We start from the raw sequence: 15,818 nt of genomic DNA on the forward strand, positions 1-15,818 counted from the left end.
TTGATTGGAAAAAAATAATAACATTCTATGAAATCAGGCAGCAGTTTCCAAAGAACAGAAAAAATGATAAGAAATTTACAATTATACTAAGAATCATTTGCATACATTGATACATATAATAGCATCTCTATCCTTCCTCAGTTTCATTTTCATTACTGTCATTTGTCAGTCTATAAATGGACTGCTGAAAAATAACAGATACTACAAAAGAAGAGAGTGGTAGTAATTTTCAGTAAGTATATCTTTGGTCTTGCGATGCTGTATTTCCTGCAGACTCCTGAAACCCGCGAGCAGGAGGATGGTCCTGAGATCAATACACATTGGTAATAGAAATTAGACAAATAATGCAGCTAACAACATCAAGAGACAAATGCATTGCAATTTAAGAGCTGTAATAATATAATATCCAAGAGTTGTTCAATATGACTTCCAATGTCCGAAACTAGTACTAGACTACTAGTCATGCTGTCTCAACCTCTCATGATTAAGGAATGTTCACAACTTTTTATCATTTTTAATGAATTTTGCATTTATAATCTCCAATAACTCAGACTAAGAGCATATCAAACAAACCTGATAATCCAGACATGTAAATATGTATGTGATGAAGTTGCATTATGTGAAATGTACGCAGAATAAGCTTTATGAAATATATGGCAAAGAAAGGCATCAAGGCATATTCGGTCACAAAGGCCAGCAATTCAGAGCATCCGCCCCCCCCCCCCCCCCCTCTCTTTCTACCTCCCCCTTCTTCACCTCCACACCTCAAACTAAAAGAAAAAAGCCCCCACAAGAAGAAAGCTGTTGGTGTTCATTACCCACAACGAAAATTTATCCATGTACAGTTGTACACTAGCCCATACTAGCTGGGTGACGGGTGTTATCGTACATATGGTGGCTAAGCTCAAGTCAAAAAGACTCACTTGTGGGATTAAGACATAGTTTGATAGGTCAAAGGGTTGAGGCAATAGAATCTCAGCACTTGGGCAAAAGACAAATGCCAAACGTGTATCAGTTGTTTTCCAAAGAAATGGGACCGCTTAATTACCCGCTAAGTCCAGACACAAGATGTATTATTATTACGATATTATGATCAATCACCTTCAAAAATGAGGAATCGTTTTAGTTATTATGGGCCAGTAGGGCCTTCAAGTCCCCAAAATATGGTGAAATTGTAAGTGGCAGCTTGTTTGAAAGAAATAATGATACATTGAAAACAAAATCAAGTGATTCATTGAAATACTTTTTCTAGTGCTTTGACAAACACAAGACACATGATATTGTTTATAATTAAAGGTAGCGTTATTACGAATAACAAATTACAAAATTAAACTATAAACCCTCTGAATTTTTCATAACAGGCACCTCTTATATTAATTCTCATTACTCATCCAACTCATCCGTCACTCACTTTATAGGCAGTAATGAAACATGATTATCTTAAGAAAGGTGACAATATTTCTGAGCTTCCTTATATAATTAAAAGCATATAAAAAGAAAAATTAAACTTAATATGAAATTAATATAACGTTTATAGAGGAGCACCTTCAATTTAAAAGATGCTCAAGATGCCCTAGAGGCAATCAGGCATGCTTAGAGCTTTATGAAACACTTGCAAACATATATAAATCTTTTAAAATATCAAAAGCACATCAGGTTAATCACCTAAGGTGACGTTCTATATAGAGTTATGTTCAGGAGCAGATTAGCTATTAGATTTATGTATGAGCCTGAATGCCAGATGCTTTCCTGAATTAAAACATAAGATCTAGGTTATGCTCGCTGTAATCGACGAGGTTAGTCCTAGACTCCTAGCATTTATCAGCTGCTAACAGTTAGCAAAAATATAAGAAAATAAAATAAAATAAAAAGAGAGGCTCTTACAGTGGTAGGCTTTGCTATGGCAGTGTCTATATTCGGCTTATATCACGGCCAAAAAGAATAGTAGTCAACCAGTTAATGGCAACATAGAGCCGATTCCTCCAACTAATAACACGAGTAAGATAAGCAGATCGCCAGATAAACCAACTAGGGAAACCTTTCAATGACAAGCCCTTTGCCTCCTGTAGAAAATGAGCTAATATGTGAATAACGTGTTTGTAGCTCATAAAAAAAAACCTTTTTTTTTATATACATCAATAGTATCACCTTGCTCTGCCTAAGGTCCACAAGTGCCTTGTATCTACCGATAGTTGCCATTGACCCTAGATGTCTGTATACAAAAGGATCCCCCATATCAACATTTTCAGCATTATTTGCATGACCTCCACCAGCTTTTCCAATCCTGTTCAAAAACTTAGCTAAATATTTCCCTTGTCGCTCGGCTACCTGTTGCAACAAGTTATCATCACATACTTTATAAGGCAAAACATCATGACCAGAAGCTGAAGGAGAAAGCTGGAAAAACAATCCTTCTTAAGATCAAGTCAAGCTACAGAAACAAAGCAAAAAAACAGTTTGACTTCAAGATGCAATACTTCTACTTGCTAAAAAAAAAAATCTACTACTTGATGATAAATATAAAAATCTACTACTTGGTAATGGATTTTTAAAAACATACGAAGTAATAAATTATAAAAATCTACTACTTGAAGAGTGGAGGAGCATTACACATGGAATCGATTAATTATTTGGAACAAAGAAACCATTTCTTATATTAGATATGAAATTTAATCATCATTATAGATGACTTGTGATAAATTTGGTTCTGATTCACAAGTTCAAACATAAAGATTCATGAGATGACACAAGCTACAGTTTGAAATGTGAAGCCTCACTGTTTCTTAGGTTGCCTACGAATATGGTCTAGTGACTTGTAGAGCAGCATGGCGTAGACTCTCGATTCACATTAATACATTATCTACCTGCATAAGATGCTCATAATATTGAGAAGGCATGGACACTCGGCATTTTAATCTGGACTAAGCAGGCAAAAATAGAGCTGTCACCCGACTCGAAATACCGACTCAAAACCGATTATTAACCGACCCATCTGAACCCGAAAAAATGGTGACCCAAACCCGACCTCAAACCAACCCTAGATTCGAGTTGGCCCGAGTATGTGAGACCCGAACCTGAATATAAACTGACATCGAGATGACCCGATCCGAATGTAAACCGTAAATTATTGACCTGAACCGAACCTGACTTGAACCGAAATTGAACCAAACCCGTTTTAATCCGTCAACACCTGACTTGTTATTGACCCGACTCGAATTTTACCAGACCTATTACTAACCCGACTCATAAATTCAACTCGATCTGTTACTAACCCGACTCGAAATTAACACGACTTGTTATTGAGCCGACCTAAATTCAACCCAAATTGTTCCTGACGCGATTTTAAATCACCTTAAATGCAATTTAAACCACCTTATTATAGTTAATCAAAGCATTTTGTTTAGGGAGACCAAGTCGGTCCAGGCCAACAAAAAAAAGGAGCATCATCCTCAAATTTAAGAGTTAAATATAGTATATATATTTGTTGTATGGTCAAAGGAGATAATTATCTACCAAAATTATAGATTATAGTACCCTAGTATATTGCCATATATATTATAGTCAAAGGAAATAATTAGCTTGATAAAAATGATAATTATTTATTTATAGTTAGTTAAACCCGAATATGACCTGACTTGGAAATGACCCGACCTAATTGTAACCTGCAAATTATTGACTTGAACATAACCCGGCTTGAATCCGAGAATGACACGACTTGGAAATGACCCAACCTGATTATAACCCGCAAATTATTGACTAGAACCGAACCAGACTTAAACCCGAGAATGACCCGACTTGAAAATGACCCAACCTGATTATAACCCGCAAATTATTGACTTGAAACCGAACCAAACTCAACCTCGAGAATGACCCGACCTGATTATAACCAACAATTTTTTACTTGAACCGAACCTTACTCGAACCCGAGAATTACCCTAATCCGTTTTAACCCATGAAAACCTAAAATAAATCCGACCTATTGTTCACCCAACACGAATGTAACTCCACCTGTTATTAACCCGATCCAAACCCGATAAGAAGTATGAACCGACTCAAGCATGACCCAACCCAAACCCGACCCACATAGGTTATGGAATTAATCTGAATTGACCCAACCCGAGTTGACCCGACCCAAACCCGACCCGTTTACCCGAATTGACAGCTTTACTCGAAACCTTCAAAATTTCTCAAAAAACGTGGATATTAGCCTTCAATTTTTAAATATTTTACTTTTTTCGCCTGGAAATAAAAATTGTCGTAATGTTTCCCATGATCCCTAATATCGTGCAGGAGTGCCATACTCCCATTACAAAGGTGGAACCATCCAATTTGCCTTTAAACGACCAATTTACCGGTTTATAACTTGCAACGATTTCATTAACTCAAGCCTACCACGAACATTTATGACAACAAATAATAATCATATATGGTTCCAAACGGCATTGTAAGGCCCCGAGATGTATCCCCTAGAATTTCAAGACTTTTTGACACCGGCCCCGACACCTTCAAAATTTCTCAAAAAGCGTGGATATTAGTCTTCAATTTTGGAATTTTTTGACTTTTTTCGCCTGAAAATAAAAATTGCCGAAATGTTTACCATGGTCTCTAATACCCTCCTAGATTCCAATTGGTTGGGCGGAACCATCCAATTTGCCTTTAAACGACCAATTTACAGGTTAACAACTTGCACCGATTTCATTAACTCAAGGCTACCACGAACATTTATGACAACATATAATAGTCATTTGTGGTTTCAAACAGCATTTTATGACCCCAAGATGTATCCCCTAAAATCTCATTTCTTTTCGACATCGGGCCCCAAAACCATTGAAATTTCTCAAAAAGCGTGGATATTAGCCTTCAATTTTGGAATTTTTTAATTCCGAAATGTTTACCATGGTCCCTAATACCCTCCAGGAGTCCAATTAGGTGGGTGGAACCATCCAATTTGCCTTTAAATGGCGCATTTACCGGTTTACAACTTGCACCGATTTCATTAACTCAAGCCTACCACGAACATTTATGACAACAAATAATGATCATATATGGTTCCAAACGGCATTATATGACCCCGATATGTATTCCCTAGAATCTCAAGGCTTTTCGATACAAACCTCCAAAATTTCTCAAAAAGCGTCGATACTAGCCTTATTATTGGAATTTTTAGACTTTTTTCACCCATAAATAATAATTGACGAAATTTTTACCATGGTACCTAATACCCTCCGGGAGTCCAATTAGATGGGTGGAACCATCCAATTTGCCTTTAAACGGCCTATTTACTGGTTCATAACTTGCACCGATTTCATTAAATCAAGCCTACCACGAACATTTATGACAACATATAATGATCATATATGGTTCCAAACGTCATTATATGACCCCGAGATGTATTTCATAAAATCTCAAGGCTTTTCGACACTGTGCCATGAAACCTCCAATATTTCTCAAAAAGCGTGAATATTAGCCTTCAATTTTTAAATTTTTGACTTTTTTTCGCCCGAAAATAAAAATTGCAAAAAAGTTTCCCATGATCCCTAATACCGTCCGGGAGTCTCATTGGGTGGGTGGAACCATCCAATTTGCCTTTAAACGACCAATTTACCGGTTTACAACTTGCACCAATTTCATTAACTTAAGCCTACCACGAATATTTATGACAACAAATAATGATCATAAATGGTTCCAAACAGCATTATATGACCCCGAGATGTATTCCCTAGAATTTAAAGACTTTTCGACACCGGGCCCGAATCCTCTAAATCTCTCAAAAATCGTAGATATTAGCCTTCAATTTTAGAATTTTTGACTTTTTTTCGTCTGGAAATAAAAATTGCCGAAATAATCATCATGGTCCCTAATATCCTCCGGGAGTCCAATTTGGTGGGTGGAACCATTCAATTTGCCTTTAAACGACCAATTTACTGGTTTACAACTTGCACCGATTTCATTAATTCAAGTCTACCACGAACATTTATGACAACAAATAATGATCATACATGGTTCAAAACGACATTTTATGACCCCGAGATGTATCCCATATAAGTTCAAGACTTTTCGACACCGGACCCCGAAACCTCCAAAATATCTCAAAAAGCGTGGATATTAGCCTTTAATTTTGGAATTTTTTTGACATTTTTTTGCCCGGAAATAAAATTTGCTTAAATGTTTACCATGGTCCCTAATACCCTCCAGGTGTCCAATTGTGTTAGGGGAACCATCCAATTTGCCTTTAAACGGCCAATTTACCGGTCTACAAATTGCACTAATTTCATTAACTCAAGTCTACTACAAACATTTATGACAACATATAATAGTCATTTATGATTTCAAATGGCATTATATGACCCCGAGATGTATTCCCTAAAATATCAAGACTTAGCGACACCGGGCTCGAATCCTCCAAAATTTTTCAAAAATCATGGATATTAACCTTCAATTTTGAAATTTTTTACTTCTTTTCACCCGGAAATAAAAATTGCCAAAATGTTTCCCATAATCCCTAATACCGTCCAGGAGTCCCGTTGCGTGGGTGGAACTATCCAATTTGCCTTTAAACGACCAATTGACCGGTTTACAACTTGTACCGATTTCATTAACTCAAACCTACCACGAACATTTATGCCAACAAATAATGATCATATATGGTTCCAAACAACATTATATGACCCCGAGATGCATCCCCTAGAATTTCAGGACTTTTTGACACCGGGCCCCGAAACCTCCAAAATTTCTCAAAAAGCGTGGATATTTTATTCAATTTTGGAATTTTTGTGACCTTTTTCGCCTGAAAATAAAAAATTGTCAAAATATTTACCATGGTCCCTAATACCCTCCGGGAGTCAATTGGGTTGGTGGAACCATCCAAATTGCCTTTAAACGACCAATTTACCGGTTTACAACTTGCACGGATTTCATTAACTCAAACTTACTACGAACATTTTTAACAACATATAATGATCAAATATGGTTCCAAACAGCATTATATGACCCCGAGATGTATCCCCTAAAATATCAAGATTTTTCTAGATTGGTCCTCGAAACCTCCAAAAATTTTCAAAAAACGTGAATATTAGCCTTCAATTTTAGAATTTTTTGACTTTTTTTCGCCCGGAAATAAAAATTGCCGAAATGTTTACCATGGTCCCTAATACCCTCCGGAAGTCCAATTAGGTGGGTGGAACCATTCAATTTGCCTTTAAACGACCAATTTACTAGTTTACAACTTGCACTGATTTCATTAATTCAAACCTACCACGAAAATTTATGACAACAAATAATGATCATATATGGTTCCAAACGACATTTTATGACCCCGAGATGTATCCCATAGAATTTCAAGACTTTTCGACACCGGAACTCGAAACCTCCAAAAATTCTCAAAAAGCGTGAATATTAGCCTTTAATTTTGAAATTTTTTGACTTTTTTTTGCCCGGAAATAAAATTTTCTGAAATGTTTACCATGGTCCCTAATACCCTTCAGGTGTCCAATTGGGTTAGGGGAACCATCCAATTTGCCTTTAAACGACCAATTTACCGGTCTACAAATTGCATTAATTTTATTAACTCAAGTCTACCACAAACATTTATGACAACATATAATAGTCATTTATGGTTTCAAATGTCATTATATGACCCCGAGATGTATTCCCTAAAATATCAAGACTTTGCGACACCGGGCCTTGAATTCTCCAAAAAATTTTAAAAAACGTGGATATTAGCCTTCAATTTTGAAATTTTTTACTTCTTTTCGCCCGGAAATAAAAATTGCCAAAATGTTTCCCATAATCCCTAATACCGTCCAGGAGTCCCGTTGCGTGGGTGGAACTATCCAATTTGCCTTTAAACGACCAATTTACCGGTTTACGACTTGTATCGATTTCATGAACTCAAACCTACCACGAACATTTATGCCAACAAATAATGATCATATATGGTTCCAAACAGCATTATATGACCCCAAGATGTATCCCCTAGAATTTCAGGACTTTTTGACACCGGGCCCCGAAACATCAAAAATTTCTCAAAAAGCGTGGATATTACTCTTCAATTTTGGAATTTTTGTGACCTTTTTCGCATGAAAATAAAAAATTGCCGAAATGTTTACCATGGTCCCTAATACCTTTCGGGGGTCAATTGGGTTAGTGGAACCATCCAATATGCCTTTAAACGGCCAATTTACCAGTTTACAACTTGCACGGATTTCATTAACTTAAGCTTACTACGAACATTTTAACAACATATAATGATTATATATGGTTCCAAATAGCATTATATGACCCCGAGATGTATCCTCTAAAGTATCAAGATTTTTCTACATTGGTCCTCAAAACCTCCAAAATTTTTCAAAAAACGTGAATATTAGCCTTCAATTTTAGAATTTTTTGACTTTTTTTCGCCCGGAAATAAAAATTGTCGAAATGTTTACCATGGTCCCTAATACCCTCCGGTAGTCCAATTGGGTGGGTGGAACAATTCAATTTGCCTTTAAACGACCAATTTACTGGTTTACAACTTGCACCGATTTCATTAATTCAAGTCTACCACGAACATTTGTGACAACAAATAATGATCATATATAGTTCCAAACGACATTTTATGACCCCGAGATATATCCCATAGAATTTCAAAACTTTTCGACACCGGACCCCGAAACTTCCAAAATTTCTCAAAAAGCGTGGATATTAGCCTTTAATTTTGGAATTTTTTTGACTTTTTTTTGCCCGGAAATATATTGGCGAAACGTTTACCATGGTCCTTATTATCCTACGAGAGTCCTATTAGGTGTGTGGAACCATCTAATTTGCTATTAAACGGCCAATTTACCGGTTTACAACTTGCACCGATTTACTGGTTTACAACGGTCAATTTAATTAACTTATTAACTTGCACTGAACCCGACTTGAAACGAAATTGACCCTAACCCGTTTTAACCCGTCAAATCCGAATTTAACCTGAATTGTTATCAACCTAAATTGAATTCAACCCGACCTGTTCCTAACCCGACCCGAATTTAACCCAATTTGTTACAAACCCGACCCGAAATCAACCTGTTATTGACCTGACACAAATTCAACCCGACTTGTTAATTACCCGACCGAATTTTCCTAGACTTATTACTTACCCAACCCAAAAATTCAACCCGATCTGTTACTAACCCGACTCGAAATTAACACGACTTGTTATTGACCCGACCTAACTTCAATCCAATTATTTCTGACCCGATTTTAAATCACCTTAAATGCAATTTAGACATCCTTATTATTGTTGATCAAAGCATTTTGTCTAGGAAGACCAAGTCGGTCCATGTAACAAAAGAAAGGAACATCATCCTCAAATTTAAGAGTTAAATATAGTATATATTTGTTGTATGGTCAAAGGAGATAATTATCTTCCTATATAGACTATAGTTCCCTAGTATATTGTCATATATATTATAGTCAAAGGAAATAATTAGCTTGATAAAAATGATAATTACCTATTTGTAGTTAGTTGAACCCGAATATGACCTGACTTGGAAATGACCCGACCTGATTGTAACCTGCGAATTATTGACTTGAACATAACCCGACTTGAATCCAAGAATGACTCGACTTGGAAATGACCCAACCTTATTATAACTCGCAAATTATGGATTGAACAGAACCTGACTTAAACACGAGAATGACCTAACCTGAATATAATCCACAAATTATTGACTTGAACCGAACCCGACTCAAACCTGAGAATGACCTGACCTAATTCTAACCCGCAAATTATGGACTTGAACCGAACCCGACTCGAACCCGAGAATTACCCTAACCCATTTTAACCCGTGAAAACTCGAATTAAACTCGACCTACCGTTCACCCGACCCGAATGTAACCCGACCTGCTATTAACCCGACCCAAACCTGATAATAAGTATGACCCTACGTGACCCGACTTAAGCATGACCCAACCCAAACTCAACCCGCATAGGTTATGGAATTAATCCGAATTGACCCGACCCGAGTTGACCCGACCCACTCTTACCCGACCCAAAGCCGACCCGTTTACCCGAATTAACAGCTCTAGACAAAAAAAGGTAGCCGATTTAATCATACTCATAGTATTAACCATGTTGATCATTTGTTGACTATACATAAAGCTAAGTCTATGGAATTTCTAAACCAATATGCAATTAAGATACAGCATAAGCCATCATCATCCTTTGACTTATCTATTGCATAATTGCTCTTCTCAAAGTTCTTGATACCCAGATAGTAAAAAAAAAAAAAAAGGATAAACAAAAGTTTTCTTTTTCGCACATAAATTTAACTTGTGTACATTACCTGCGCCAAAGCAGGAAGAACTGGTTTTCCTGTGCTTTCAAGAAAGCCTGCACAATCTCCAATTGCATACGTATCTTGAACAGAGGGAACACGTAGCCATTCATCGATACCAATCCTGTAAAAATAAACAAATATAATACTGAGTTAAAGCATTAGTAAAATATGAAATCCAACACTAAACAACATGAAATTTCAAACCATTTAAAAGACCAACTCAACCAAAAGCTTAATGAATTCCCAACACCTTACATGAATTCCGAGATGTTTATTAGGGGATTGAAACCATCTCTTAAAGCATTTGATTACTATTACAACAAATTTCCAAAACATCCATATTATTGAATCAAATTATTCTGAGAACTTTATATATCTAGTCTTAGGTATGTTAATGTTCTAAACCAACTTTTATGACCCCGGAAGACAGTCAAGACAGTAAGACACACTCCACGTCCACTTCAATTTTGGATAAAAAATCCCAAATTTGATCTAAAAAGCATGGATTAACCTTCAATCATACAGAATTATAGACATTTTGGACCTAAAAAGGATACAAGAAAAAGTGTTTCCTATGGACCCCGTGATACCATGAGAGACCAATTGAGTGTTCTGAACTATCCTCTTAACTATCAATATAGCTGGTATGGATACGCCTCCCATTAATGACTCAAGGCCACCAAAGGCTTTTATGTGACCGACTAGCAGACGAATATGGATCCAAACAGCTTTTATGGTTCTGGTTTGCACCCTTAAAGGCCTACAATTACTTAGTACATGACACTGGGTCCCAAAATTCTCCGGAAATGGTTTGATTTCGTGTATTATAGCCTTAATGTAGTCTTTGCACAACATTTTTGGACCAGACAAGGTTAGCATCGAGATGCTTCTTAAGGGACCGTGGGAGGCCTATTTGGTGCCCCAAGCCATCTTAATCATGTATGTGTTAGCTCATGACTTTATCAGTTTATCCCCCTTCAAGATCATGTTTGGTCCCCTACTTTGGCCATGTCAAGCCTTGCCTCTCCTAAAAATGCCCCTGAGACGAGGACGCTACCTTCTATTACCATATGCAAGTGTTCTGAAAGTATGAGGTAATTTATGCCTTATCCTTGGCTCATGGCTTTTGGCATCCCTTGTGCCCTGGGCATCTTTGACAATCAAAGAGTAATTTCTTAGGTCCTTATACATTCAACTGCAACACTAAAATATACAAAAGACCTTGTAATAAATAATTGAGGTACATCAAACGAAAATCAAGAGGAATATGACTGACCTTCCACCAGGCGATTTTTCTACTTCAAGTTTTTTGACAAATGGTGAAGGGCCAACACCTGTAGACCATACTAAAAGACCATATGGAACCTCTGTGTCATCACTAAGAATTATCTTATCAGATTGTACATCTTTGACGATTCCACGGACTAGTCGAACTCCTGACTGAGAAATTATTCAATTAAAACCAGACAGTGATAAAGTAAAATTGCTTCAGTAACATCTATGCTCTAGCACTTATGCATAAAATACTGAATTACTCTGTTTTCAACCCTTAATTTACTAACTATAAAGTTGAGACAGTAAAATTCAGGAATATATGCCCTAACAAGTAAACATTGATAATCGTATTTTTGGGACAACCAAGAGAAAACAAGATGCAAAAGTTATACAGACTGTTGCTCCAAGTTCAGAAAATAGTCTTGGTGCATTATAGAAACAAATTTATTCAAAGTGAACAGTTTAAGCATTAACTAGTGCCTCCACAATTGCTATCTCCATTTTACAAGAGCTTGGTCAGGAATTCTGTCGGAGCGTACAAGAGTATTAATTAATGAAAATACCTAACAGATGGTGGGTTAATTAGGTTTAACTAAGCATGTGCTGATATAACCACTGGTATTCTGATTTCTGAGCATGAACACATGATTAACATCTTTCATACACATATGTACAAAAGGAAGCAAGCACTTGGGCTTGGAGCAGGACCTGAATATTATTTCATCAGATAATTTCTCACCTTAGTCAGCTGTTTTGCAGCATAGTGTCTGAGGCGGTCATCAAAAGAAGATAGAATTTCGTTTGCCTGCAAAGAAAGGGCAATTCTGCTACTCAGTAATCATCATGTATGGAATGACATCAAGTTATTGCAAGATTGTTAAAAGGATATAAGTAGACCCTTCCACCAGCAATTTGAACAGATCTAGCTTAAACTATAGCTTCAACCAAACACATAAAAAGCCACTCCATGACAATCAAGAAATTTTTAAAATTAATACTCAATAGAAATGTAAAATACAAACCTCAATCAAGGTGACGTGGATGTAATCTTTGACATGAGCATATCTTTGACGGACATCCTTCATTATGAAATCACTAAGCTCACCACTAAACTCAACACCAGTAGGACCACCACCCACAACAACGCAGTGCAAGAGCCGTTTTTTTTCCTCCTCGGGAACACCTAGAAGCACAAGAATAACCAGCCAAATAGGTCAGAAATCCCATGAAGAGCTTAAAACAGCTTACACAAGTCTGAAAAGAAATTTAACAATCTTGTATTCTATACCAGGTATATCAGACAACATCAGATTTAAGAGTAATTTTCTACGGATCTCCTGAGCATGATGAACTTCACGAAGAAAAATTGCATGCTCATGCACCCCTTGGATTCCAAATGTTGATGCTTCAGCCCCAGATGCAACAACCAATTTGTCATATGCAATTTTGAATTTCCTTGGTTCCAATGCCTGTGCCCCGTCAGTGACAGTCTCACAATGTACCTAACATACACCAACCCCGAATTAACCAACAATAAGCTCTTCTGACCGATGAGAATATCATATCAGCATAGAATAAACAAGAATACCTTGATTAGGCACCTAAGCCAATATGCAATCAATTCAAAGCATGTACAAGTTCATAGCTACAAATGCGTGTAATTGACAAGCTATCTCATTCTCTTACTATTCGACTAAAATTTCACCGTCCAAATCATTTAAATTAACTACAGTTTCAACAATGATCATAAAATTTCCAACTTTCACACACTTAGCCACAGCACTAAAAAAATACTCACAAATGAAGAAATTCTCTCCTCGATTCCTTGTTTCAATCTCAAATTTTGTTTAACAAAATGGTAACAACCCAATAGAATGTTCCCAATTTTTCAAAAAAAAAACTGTACTCCATATAATTACAGAGTCCATGGTCCATACTTTTGAAAATTGAAATATAAAATGATCCAAAATTCCAAACTAGCATAGTAAATGGGAAATCAAGAGCTAAAAGGTTTAACAATTTCTATCAATTAAAGCTCAATCTCATACTCCTACATCAATTGATACTTCATACTACTAAAAAAATCAAGAAACTACATGCTCATAACCCTAAATAAGAAAATTAAGAACTAAAAGTATTCACATTTCCTAATCTATGAACGTTCCAATTTAACACTTTCACAACATATAGGACACTAGCTACACTCATGGAGGGTGGTACTATCCCATTAACCAAGACCTCGGATCAAATCCCGTCTATATTATGACTACTTTTCTCATGCCAACATATACATCATTAATCATTCACTTCACTTAACAATTAACATAAATACCCATGATCCAAAACCAAAAAAAAAAATCCAAAATTTCATATGCTTAAGATTAAACAAGAACAAAAATAGAATTCATACCACATGATCTTTGGTATCAACAGAAGAACAATTAGCAAGAAAGTAATAAGAACCCGGTTCACTAGAAATAGCAGGTTGAATCCTCCCAATTGGTTCAGCAACCGACCTAAACTCAAGAGTTCCAACACAAGTTGAAGCTAACAATGGAGTAAACACCATATGATTCCTAGGTGACACACAAACGATGTCGTATATCTTGGTATCAATCTCCTTGATGAGCCTACACCCGGCCCAACCAGAGCCCAATACAACCAATCTGGGCTTTTCATTGGGCTTAGTGGGCTCAAGCCCACCATACATTTTCCCGTTTGTAGTGGAGGTTGAGTAGTAAGAAGAAGAGAAGAGGGAAGTGTAGAGTGTTGAAGATGATGAAATTGGGAAGTGGGGTTTTGTTGATTTTAGAATTGAGGGTTTTAGAATGTTTCTTAAGATTGATGACATGATTTTGGTTTCTATTTTTAGAAATTATGTTGTTGTTAAGAGATGAAATGCAGGTTTTAATGTAGTTGTTGAGAACTTGGAGCGAAAGGAATGGAAGAATGGTGATTTTCCATGAAAGTAGGAAGATGCCTGGTAAACCTTGAATATTCTTAGAGCAGGTTGAAATTGTTTAATAAAATTCAGTCAAAAAATGAAATTTATAAATGAATTTTTTATGGTTGGTCACCCACTCACCCCATGTCCCCATGTAATAAATATGGATTGGTGTTATAAGGGGTTATTCGATCAATTGATAGAGGACAAGAAAATAACAATGTTGTATAAGCTCGTGTATCGGTGTATGCTAACAAATTAGACAATGCACGGTTTAACTATTAGCCTCAAACATCAATATTTATTGTAATTACATCAATTTGTAATATAGCTTATCTCCAAATTATCCTCTAATAAAAAAACTTATAAAGTCTATCTGGTTAAATGAGCCATAACCTATAAGTGCATAAGGATGGCAAATTATCACTTTATTCTTCACTAATTACGATCACAAGACAATAATCCGTCGCAATTATATAAGTTTGTACATTTATATCATCTCTAACCCACACCCTAATAGAGAAGTAACAGCTTAAGAAAGCTAGGGCTTAATAATTATAGAATACTTCCCCATATCATATAAATTAATACATTTAAGAAAAATGGAATTTTAGATTGAATTTTCTAAATTTTCCCCACATTATGGAATGACTTAGCGGGTGATGAAATAGGTGGTGGCGGCTATCTAGATGTACCAGCAGCTGGCCTTAGCCATTCATTGGGTTGATTTTTTTTAATCATTATTTTTTTTTTTTTCATTTTTTTTTTTTTTTTTTTTTTTGTGGTTTTGATTATATTTTGCATTGTGATTTTGATATTTTGGTTTTTTTAGATTGTCTAAAGAATCTAGGTAAAGCACCAAGATCATGGATTATTTTGGTTCATTCACATACTATCCAGAACTTTTATGATTGATAATTAGTTATAGATGTAAGTAATATATTTAGGATCGAATTTCTTATTACAATCATCGAATTTTCTATTACATTGTACATATAATATATAGTACAACAAAGAAAAACTAGAGGGAACGAAATCATGGAGATCAGAAAGGTCTCGACGTAGAAAATAGAAGGGACTGATTTCCTTGTATATATAACACAACAAAGGATCCATTTCATCTTGTTTATTACATTAGACTATACGAGTAACATAGTAGTAATACATGATCAAATCCAAAATCCATGCATGCTGCAAGTGCAAGCTAAGTTTGATCAGTGTATATTTTATTTGTAATTTTGTAAATAAAATTTGTTAAATTCTCTGCAACATCACTGTCACGTACTGCTCAC

At 36.0% G+C, this 15,818-nt stretch overlaps 1 protein-coding gene across 1 annotated transcript; it reads right to left on the bottom strand.

Annotated features, from left to right (window-relative positions):
• Positions 1–52: 52 nt before the first annotated feature.
• On the bottom strand, positions 53–14,667 carry LOC145624661 (internal alternative NAD(P)H-ubiquinone oxidoreductase A1, mitochondrial-like). Its single transcript, XM_081677748.1, has 9 exons — positions 13,993–14,667; positions 12,871–13,084; positions 12,605–12,765; positions 12,322–12,387; positions 11,584–11,747; positions 10,314–10,428; positions 2,149–2,328; positions 1,885–2,063; positions 53–304 (listed from the first exon to the last, which is right to left on the bottom strand). Exons 1-8 carry the CDS (start codon positions 14,431–14,433, stop codon positions 1,911–1,913), a joined length of 1,494 nt encoding a protein of 497 aa, XP_081533874.1. The 5' UTR covers positions 14,434–14,667; the 3' UTR covers positions 53–304; positions 1,885–1,910.
• Between the last annotated feature and the right edge of the window lie 1,151 nt (positions 14,668–15,818).

Source organism: Chenopodium album, chromosome 3 (assembly GCF_948465745.1).
Source record: "Chenopodium album chromosome 3, dcCheAlbu1.1, whole genome shotgun sequence".
Taxonomy (NCBI): domain Eukaryota; kingdom Viridiplantae; phylum Streptophyta; class Magnoliopsida; order Caryophyllales; family Amaranthaceae; genus Chenopodium; species Chenopodium album.